Source organism: Drosophila biarmipes, chromosome 2R, assembly GCF_025231255.1.
Source record: "Drosophila biarmipes strain raj3 chromosome 2R, RU_DBia_V1.1, whole genome shotgun sequence".
In the NCBI taxonomy this organism is placed as follows: Eukaryota; Metazoa; Arthropoda; class Insecta; order Diptera; family Drosophilidae; genus Drosophila; species Drosophila biarmipes.
Window position 1 is genome coordinate 14,551,898 of NC_066615.1, and position 8,909 is coordinate 14,560,806.

Sequence of the window (8,909 nt, forward strand, 5' to 3'; positions counted from 1 at the left end):
AAATCATAAAATACTCTTCATATAGTTTGGTTGTTTTGTAGTATCTTTTTTTATGTTCTCCACTCGTTTTAATGCAAAGTACAAATATTAAAAACTCGCTTAATGCGCTCGAAATAGTTGTTTCACTTCATCATCATCAAAATTTCTCCCTTTTTAGGCATATCCCCACGCGAAAACTGAATGCATCTCATTTGTGGCTTACGTTTAGTTAAATAAACATTATCGTTTTTTTGTTTTTCTTTTGTTTTGTGTTTAGTTCGGTTCTTGTAATGTAGTTTCACTTGCATCTGCTATTGGCGGTCTCTGGTCTCTCTGCGTCTGATAGATTTAAAGGGAACATAACTCTTCTCCTCGTCATCGCATACACTTGCCGTCTGGACCAGGGGGTCCAACTTCTGATTCTCATTCTGATTCCACTGATTCACCTGCCTCACGCACCCTCACAGTACGACACAATCTCATCCTGCCACAGGCGGCTAAACTTGACAACACAGATCACGAAACATAAAGTATACATATAAAACAAACAAACATCGTACATCATACATTGGGGAGGGGGTGTTGGGGGTGGGCAGAAACGGACACAACTTGAATATGTTTACATATATCGATATATATTTGCTTGCAGTGGCTGACTGATCGATCTGCTCTGCCCTAGGGTTACAAATAATAATGCCATAGTTATTACTGTTGTTTACTTCGGTTTATAACTACACTAGACTGTATATAAAATCAAATCCGCATTTGACATTCTACTTGATGCTGCCTTCCCTTATTCCGCTGCTCCCTCCTCTTGTATCTTGTATCTTGTTGCTCATCAAGCTCTGATTCTCCTTTGTTGTTGTTGCTGTCGGGTGGTGCAGCTTCGTGTATCCGTATCCGATGTTCTGGTTGTTCTTCTTCTTGTTGTTGTTGTTGAGTGGTTGTTCAGCTCGTTATTGTTGTAAAAGGTGTGTTGTATGCTGTGTGCTGTGTGTGTATGCTGTTGTTGTTGTTGCTGTGTGTGTGGTAAAGATTTTCATGTTGTGGATTTGCTCTTTTAGAGCAAAAGGCATCTGGTCTTCTTCCTCTTTTTGACTTGCAGCGCGGCCCTGGTTGCCGTCTCGAAAACATCTCGCACACCCTCCTTGGACTTGGCCGAGCACTCCAAATAGGCAAAGGCATTAATCTTCTCGGCCATGGCGCGACCCTCTTGCGGCTTCACCGGCTCCTGCTTCATTTTTGCTAGATCCTGTAAAACCAATTGATTAGCCATCTGCTTTCAGCGGGCCCACGTGGCGGATACTTACCCGAATTGTGTTGGGATCATTTCGCAAATCTTTCTTATTTCCTACCAAAATGATTGGAACATTTGGACAAAAGTGTTTGACCTGCAAAGATATCACGGGATTAGTTGATTGTATTGTATAGTTTAAAAGGTATTTTAATGTTGAATCCATAACTCGAACTTATATCTCAATATCTGAAAGATATTGAAACTTTAAATTAGCTATCTTTAAAAACTACAAAGGAAATCTTTCTGATTAGTTATTAAGTATCTTGTTTTCTAAGTAAATGAGGTTAAACTTTAACAAAAACTGCCTGATAACTATTAGAACAAAGAATACTTAAGATAATTAAACAGAATATGTATGATATACAGATGGATATACAGAACTTCCTGAAAAATATTTATAAATATTTCAATTACTTACTAACATCATTAGTAATCAGACCAAAAAAAACCTTAACTACTTCTACACCTAAGTCGCCAAAGAGCTTGTTTAGATAACAAAAACGCGTCATGATCAGTTTGCGATAAAGAAATGGGATTTTCAAAAGTTATTTAACTCTTTTCTGTGCAACATATAATGTTTGTTCTAGCATCTTAATGCAATTCAATTCCCTCAAAATTGAAATGAAATGGAATGGAAATCTGCACCATCTCGGTTTTATAAAATATTAGATATTCTTATATCATTCCCCCCGAACTGTAGAGAGGCCTTTGGAAATTAGTTAAACATTTAATGATCTGTTTATCTAAGACTTGGGGAATGTTTTATCATTATAAGATCATGTTTTGATACTAAAATATTTCTTATTGAGATCTTTGCAAAAAAAAAAAAGTTTAAAAGAATTCTGACTAAGATACTTTACGTTCTTTATGGTTTAATATTATTTGGTTCGAGTTACAGAAGGTTCCTGAGATATTTTGTGGTAGTCTCCGGTAGTACTCACCTCTGGGGTCCATTTTTCAGGAATATTTTCTAGCGAATCGGGTGAATCCACTGAGAAACACATCAGTATGACGTCAGTGTCGGGATAGCTCAGCGGTCGTAGTCTGTCGTAGTCCTCCTGCCCGGCCGTATCCCACAGGGCCAGCTCCACCTGAAGGTTCGGAAGGGGATTGTGATTATGAATGGGAACTGCAGTTGCAAGTGTGTCATCGCGATTACGGATAGGCAGATGGATAGATAGGGGCAGTAGGGTAGGTAGTACGTGGGGGTAGGTGGTTTGGGATGGGGTTTAGAGACGAAGTCGAGACAAGTTCGAGTTGAAGATAGCGCGAGTTCGAGAGCGTGAGCAAGGAACTTGGCGGAAATGCCAAACGAATTAATCACATCGAAGCGAGGCGAAGTAGAATGACGTGAACGTGTGTATGTAAGCGCTATCCAAACAGAAATACAAACAGAAACAGAAACCGAAAGCCAAAGGCTGAAGACTGAACAAAACTGAAATACTGAAAACCCGCCATATTGCGCAGCAAAGGCAAACGCAGTGTTTATTTCAAAAAGCGCCTGAAAATATTGGGGATCCGAATGGAATACGTACATATAGCCAAATCATGACTTAATGCCCCTTGGAAATCGCACATTACATTTCGTGGAAGCGAGAGAGAGAAAGAGAGGGAGCAGGGCAGAGAGGTGGGAAGTGCTCCCCAAAAGAGAGTACGGCACAGGTAGGCTAGGTGGGGAGAGAGAGGAGAGCCAGCCAGCCAGAGAGAGAGAGAGCGCGGGGGGCGGCGCAACGCATTAAACTGTATGTGCGCAACGGACTTGTATAAGACAAATACAAAATAAAAGAAAGAAAACGAGCGGAAGGAAGGGAGCTGCTCCGCTGGTATTGGTGCTGCCAACTCTCTGCTCGGTAGGTGTGTGTGCGCGTGCAAGTGTGGGCAACTGTGGGCAACAGTGGCCAAGTGTGACTTAATCACTGCTATCAAAAGTTGGGATTCTTCTGCCGCATAACCCAAACAATCCCCGCACTCGCACTAGCCGCAAAGGTTGCCCATGTAGCCTGCAGCTCTGTTTGTTTGCCACTAGTATCAGGCGATATTGAGTCACTGCTTTTTACAGGCGGACAACAAGGAAAGACGGCTGCCCATAGGTGTGGGTGAAGTTGTGGGTGGCACAAACAAGAGAACAATAAACACACACACACACACCCATGGGAGCAGCGCGGGCGGGGGAGGGTTGAGGGCAGAGAGTGTAAAGAGGATACGCGCACTTGAAAAACCGAATGAATTGGATGCACACACAAATTATAAAACGAGATCATCTGATTATCACTCGGCTGGCGTGGGGTGGGGTGGGGTTATCAGGGGGCGGGCGGTCGTGCTTACCTGTTTGCCATCCACCTCGATGTCGGCCACATAGTTCTCGAACACGGTGGGCACATAGACCTCGGGGAACTGATCTTTGCTGAAGACAATCAGAAGGCAAGTTTTACCGCAGGCACCGTCGCCGACAATTACCAATTTCTTGCGAATCGTCGTCATTGGAAGTTCTGCAAGAGGCAAAATTCGAAATTGTACTAGATTGCAATCGCAGATGCAGCGGACTCCCGGAGTCGACTACGATTCCCCGACTCGGTGCGCCGTTCAGTTCTGTTTAATTTATTCGCGAAAACCGAGCGAACTGTTCAAAAAATTATCAAAATGAAAAAGCCACACACATGCACGGCACGGCACACACACACACACACACACGCGCGCCCGCTCGCTCTCTTCTGCGCTAGCCCTCTCTCGCTCGCACACACACTTAGTCATACTCGCGGCTGGACGGGCGATCTAATAGTCAAAAGTGTGGGGTTCTTTCTTTCTGGCCATTGTCCACTGCGTCCGTTAGCCGAGTTTTCCCGTTTTTCTCGCTTTTTTTCGCATTCGCATTCGCATTTTCCTTTTTGGTCGCGTCATAGGGCCGCCCGCTCTTCTCCATTCTCCACCCCTCCTCGCTGTCGCGCTCGCTCCAGGAAACTCCGCGCCCCGTCCCGCTCTCGCTTTATTCCAAAAACATCTCATCATCCACTCTCCGTACGCGCGTGTGTGTCTGTGTGTGCTTGTCCGACTCAGTGTCTGTGTGCCCCTCTGGCTGGGCGTGCGTGCGCTTGTGTGCGTGCTGTGTGGAATTTTTTCACTGCGCTGCTCTTTCGGCCACTTACAATTTATATTGGTGATTTCACAACACTCAGCACGAATTCGACACTTAATTTGCTTACAAAATGGCACAAATTTGTTTGATTCTTATGCGTCTACCGATTAGCTATATCGTATAAAAGTTAATGCAATTACAAAAATTCGAATTGAACTCGACGATTTTTTCCCATGCAAAATGACGATGAACAATGTTCATCCGTTTCATTTCTCGGTAGCGCGATGAACGTTCGATGACCAAACCAACGCCTTCAAGCGCAGGGCTGTTATTTGCGGCTATCGAATGTGCTTATCGGTGGCAACTCTGCGGCTGGCATTTTCTGGCCTTCCCACGGCTGGCCATACTATACAGATGATTTTTGGTCTTCTTCTTACACCTGCGGTCGCATGGCCCGGGAATAAATAAATTCTCAACGTTTCTGCGGAAAATGAAAGTAGGCAAACTAAACGAGCAAATGCTGAAAGAAATGCAGCTGAGTTTCCAGCTCACCGAACAACGCGAGCTTGCCTCCGGTCGCCGCAAGCCGGCAAAACCAGTGCCGCTACCTGTGGCTTCCAAACAGAAGGTGTTTCCAAAGGCTTCCAGTGCTCCCGCAGAGGTTTCGCCAGGAAAGTTACAAAAAGTTGACATGGAGTCGCCTCAAAATCCGAATACAAAGAAGAAGGGTGCCCAAAAGAGACCGGTTTTCAGTAGGGAGTCAATAGCAGATAGTTCTCCATCTCAAAAGAAGCCAAAGAAGGATGTTACTTCTCCAGGAAAGAATCCCAAAGCTAAGTTCCAGAGCATTCCACCGAAAACCGTTGTCTTGGATAACCCTAATATTCCCTTGACAAAACAACTTAAAAAGGCTTCCAAGCAAGAGGTTCCAAAGAAAAATGGTAAGCCCTTTAAAATTTCATCATAAAATGCAAATTTCTTTACGAATATTATGTTTTAGAACCTAAAAGGAACACCAAGAAAACAACGGGCGACAAAATCGCCAGGGGTCCTCTTATACCTCACTTTATCCAAAATGGATATAAAAACTCAAAGCAGGTTACAAAAAATTGTCCTGTTAAGAGCTTTAAGATTTTCAAAAGCAATGGTTTTGATAACAAACGAAAGGATTTTGAGATTTTATCAGCAGACGAAGACTATAAAGAGATAGATGAAAATTCCTTGGAAAACGGTAGGTATATTATAATATATTACAATATATTCCTAACATAATACAAAACTTTCTCAAACAGATTCTTTTGACGATGAATTCGAGGAAGTAAGCGAAAATTTCTTAAAGAAGCCCCAGATTTTCAAAGTCAAATCCAAAGGTGTTCAGACCAAAAGGTTAGCCTTACCTGCTCCATTCGAAAATGTTGAGCACCGAGCTCACCTATTGCAAGGCGATGGCAAGGGAGTAGTTCGAAAGATCGAGGTGTTCGAGAGTGCTTTGGCGGAAATTGACAGTGACGAAGAGGATGATGACTATGAACCACAGGATAGCGACGATTTTGGATCTGAGGAATTTGAAAGCGACGAATCTGACAGTGAAGATACCAGCAGTGAGGAGTTCGACAGCGAAGATAGCGAAGACTTTGACAGTGATGAAGATTTCGACAGTGAAGATAGCGATAGTGAAGAATTTGGCAGCGATTTCTTTGACAGCGACGATCTCGATTCCACCTACGAGCCTCCTGACATTGAAGGATTCTTTGATGAACCACCTGTGGGAGTACAAAAAGAGCCGCTTATTATAGAGGAAATCTTTGATGATCCACCTGTAGATGAAAACCAGAAAGAACTGGTTAGATATAAACCCAAGGCGAAAGAGACTTTAAAAGATGATACCGTTGAGGAACAGATTGCAGAAGAATCAATTGATGTGCCGCCAGAGGAAGACTCAATTACACCAGCATCAAGCAGTGCAGTAGAAGAACCTGACGTTCCCGAGGAAACCAAAATGGATGCTGAGGAATCACTACCAGAGATTGTAGGACCCGATGAGGATCAAGTTACCCAACCAATCGACGCTCCATTTTATAGAAATCCCCAAGCAAACTACACCGAGCTCAGTGTCTTCGAGAACAGTCTGAAGAGCAACCATGTGCTGGCCGTGATTAAAGAGGATCTGGAGCTGTATGGCACACTGGTGCTTACCCTGCTCAGTGGTCAGATATCAGTAAATGGCTACAGACCGCGTAGGCAAGAGGCACTCACCATTTATTCGCCAAAAGGCCTTAATTGGGTGTCCATCTCACCCACAAAGACCAAAAAACCTGCCAAGGATGAGGTGCAATGGGAGGAGCTCAACAAGAACTTTACACGCGCCCAGCTGGAAAGGATTCAGGGCAGCTTTCAGAATCAGACAAATGCAATAGTGCTACTACAGCGCAATACTGGTGCCCAGCATCTGGTGGACAACTTTGGCAAACACATGGCGCAGAATGTCTTCCCCCTCGTCAACGCTTCCAATCGGCCGTTTCACCAAAGCGAATCCCTGCTTCACTGCCTGATCCAATCCTCCGACCTAAGTCGCACTTTGCAAGTGCCGCAGGTGTGGAACAAGTTGAAACTGCAGGCCTCTAGTCGGATACTAATAGCTGGTGGCAAGGGCGTTGGAAAATCCAGCTTACTGCGTTACCTCATCAATCGGAATTTGGGCCAGTTCCCATCACTCCTGCTCATCGATTTGGACATTGGCCAGCCGGAAATCTTTGTTCCTCAGACGGTTTCCTGCACCCTTATCGATGGACCCCTCCTGGGACCAGGATTTCTGTATAACAAGCAGCCGGACCTGGCTTACGTCGTAGGCCACACCAATATAGTCTTGTGCGCAGAGCAGTATGCCCGAGCAGTGATTCAGTTGATCCAGAACATAAAAAAGGATGCGAAGTACGCGAATATTCCCTGGCTGATCAATACCATGGGCTACAACAAAGGCTTTGGTACCGAGCTGATGGCCCTGCTGGTGGATCGCATCCGACCCACGGACCTTATACAAATCTCCAGTCCAGTACCGGTCAACAACTTTGATTCCTTCCTCGAGTGGAGCAGTTTGTCGCAGTTGAAACCCATTATCTACACGGCGGAGGAGTTCAGGGTGAAGGAAATACCAAAGTACACGCTCCACAGGCTACAGAGCGTGGCGCCTGGCAAAGATCGGGGCGCTTGGAGCCTGAGCGCCAAGGACATGCGGTATTCCAACCTGCTGGCCCGTCTCAGTTCGTGTCTCACGGGCAACGCCAAGACCCTCACAGACTGTCAGCCCTTAAAGGTGTCTCTGGATTCCCTGAAGATTGCACAAGCCACCAGCGAGAGTTACTCACGCGAAGAACTGATCCACGGCATGGAGGCAAATGTGGTTTATCTGTGTAATCAGCAGGATGAAGGCCTGCCCCAGTGCTTGGGAATAGGTTTGTGTGTGCAAAATGTCTATTGTGGTTTAGTTACTGATCTGAATTATTTTAGGAGTGGTTCGTGCCATTGACTATGAGCGGAAGGAGCTGTTCCTGGTGCCTGCCATGCCGCTGCAAAGGATGTCCCTGGTGGATTGCCTCATCCTGGGCGGAGAACTCACCCTGCCGCAGGGCTACTTTAGGGATCAGGGCCAGGGTGTGGCCAGCAGTGTGCCCTTCGTGTTCATCCTAGACGACTCGAAGTCTTCGAAGAGTATTCAGCAGATCTACCATCGATCGCCGGCCTTCCTGGGAGTTCCAGCGAATCAGAGAAACTCAAACTGAGCACTGCTACATCAAGCTACTTGTAAAAATACTATTTGTAAATAAAGTGAGGTTTATTAACGAAGGGCTAGTGGGATAAGTTGTGGCGGCCCTTGAGGATCCTGTTCATCAGCACGCGTCGTCCCTCGGGCGTGGACATCCTCGCATTCCAGCCGTGGACATTGATTCTCTTCACCTCCATGGGTTTCGGGAAGTGGCAGCGGACTTTCGGTTTCAGTACGGCCCGGTTGAAGGCGTGCTTGTCCCGGGTTAAGAGAGTCTGAGCGGTGTTGGCAACCGCCAGGCAGGTTCTGTAAGGGAATGGATTTTTGTTATTTCATACAATATATGATGGTAATTTCTAATTTATTTACCTTTTAAGCATTCCCTGAAGCATGTTGAGTTAAGTAATTCCAGTCAGTATGACCACCCGGCCGCAGAAAATACAGCTCGAACAGCTGATCCCGAATTTGGCGTTGCCAGACCACGATGTTCGAAAATTCGAAGTGGCTTGTTGTAACTATCGTTACAAAATTAACACCAGTTTGAAAATCATACAAATTTGAGGCTTAAATTATACATCAGATTCGACTCAATAATTTATTTTATTATCTTAGGCTACCTGAATGATAGCTCCTAAAACTCAAACACATTAACATTAAACAACGGGATTAAGCTCATTGTGCATTGAGTCTCACTGATTATAATAACTTTATTTCATAACTTTTTATAAAGAAGCTATATAATTATTTTAACTTTTTTTTTATCGAAAGATTTGAAATTCTAAAATTAAAAACACCTA

The 8,909-nt window shown here is 44.7% G+C and overlaps 3 protein-coding genes across 3 annotated transcripts; 1 reads left to right on the plus strand and 2 right to left on the minus strand.

Moving 5' to 3' along the window:
* Nucleotides 1-593: 593 nt before the first annotated feature.
* LOC108036472 (ras-like GTP-binding protein Rho1) lies at nucleotides 594-4,626 on the minus strand. The gene is made up of 5 exons (XM_017112649.3): nucleotides 4,420-4,626; nucleotides 3,602-3,765; nucleotides 2,218-2,367; nucleotides 1,290-1,370; nucleotides 594-1,231 (listed from the first exon to the last, which is right to left on the minus strand). Exons 2-5 carry the CDS (start codon nucleotides 3,755-3,757, stop codon nucleotides 1,040-1,042), a joined length of 579 nt encoding a protein of 192 aa, XP_016968138.1. The 5' UTR covers nucleotides 3,758-3,765; nucleotides 4,420-4,626; the 3' UTR covers nucleotides 594-1,039.
* A 67-nt stretch (nucleotides 4,627-4,693) lies between these two features.
* LOC108036218 (polynucleotide 5'-hydroxyl-kinase NOL9) lies at nucleotides 4,694-8,192 on the plus strand. The gene is made up of 4 exons (XM_017112210.2): nucleotides 4,694-5,290; nucleotides 5,350-5,580; nucleotides 5,642-7,801; nucleotides 7,857-8,192. Exons 1-4 carry the CDS (start codon nucleotides 4,840-4,842, stop codon nucleotides 8,126-8,128), a joined length of 3,114 nt encoding a protein of 1,037 aa, XP_016967699.1. The 5' UTR covers nucleotides 4,694-4,839; the 3' UTR covers nucleotides 8,129-8,192.
* Nucleotides 8,158-8,598, minus strand: LOC108036473 (39S ribosomal protein L34, mitochondrial). The gene is made up of 2 exons (XM_017112650.3): nucleotides 8,482-8,598; nucleotides 8,158-8,418 (listed from the first exon to the last, which is right to left on the minus strand). The coding sequence occupies exons 1-2, from the start codon at nucleotides 8,502-8,504 to the stop codon at nucleotides 8,196-8,198; spliced, it is 246 nt and encodes an 81-aa protein (XP_016968139.1). The 5' UTR covers nucleotides 8,505-8,598; the 3' UTR covers nucleotides 8,158-8,195.
* Between the last annotated feature and the right edge of the window lie 311 nt (nucleotides 8,599-8,909).

What these genes read in the sequence shown, in the direction of transcription:
- LOC108036472 (XM_017112649.3), bottom strand. Translation starts at nt 3,757, where the DNA reads ATGACGACGATTCGCAAGAAATTGGTAATTGTCGGCGACGGTGCCTGC. An exon ending in CTGAAAAATGGACCCCAGAG is followed by an intron (nt 1,371 to 2,217) that starts GTGAGTACTACC and finishes ATATCTTTGCAG; the next exon opens with GTCAAACACTTTTGTCCAAA. An exon ending in ATGATCCCAACACAATTCGG is followed by an intron (nt 1,232 to 1,289) that starts GTAAGTATCCGC and finishes TTGGTTTTACAG; the next exon opens with GATCTAGCAAAAATGAAGCA.
- LOC108036218 (XM_017112210.2), top strand. Translation starts at nt 4,840, where the DNA reads ATGAAAGTAGGCAAACTAAACGAGCAAATGCTGAAAGAAATGCAGCTG. An exon ending in AGAGGTTCCAAAGAAAAATG is followed by an intron (nt 5,291 to 5,349) that starts GTAAGCCCTTTA and finishes ATTATGTTTTAG; the next exon opens with AACCTAAAAGGAACACCAAG. An exon ending in TGAAAATTCCTTGGAAAACG is followed by an intron (nt 5,581 to 5,641) that starts GTAGGTATATTA and finishes TTTCTCAAACAG; the next exon opens with ATTCTTTTGACGATGAATTC.
- LOC108036473 (XM_017112650.3), bottom strand. Translation starts at nt 8,504, where the DNA reads ATGCTTCAGGGAATGCTTAAAAG. An exon ending in CTTCAGGGAATGCTTAAAAG is followed by an intron (nt 8,419 to 8,481) that starts GTAAATAAATTA and finishes ATTCCCTTACAG; the next exon opens with AACCTGCCTGGCGGTTGCCA.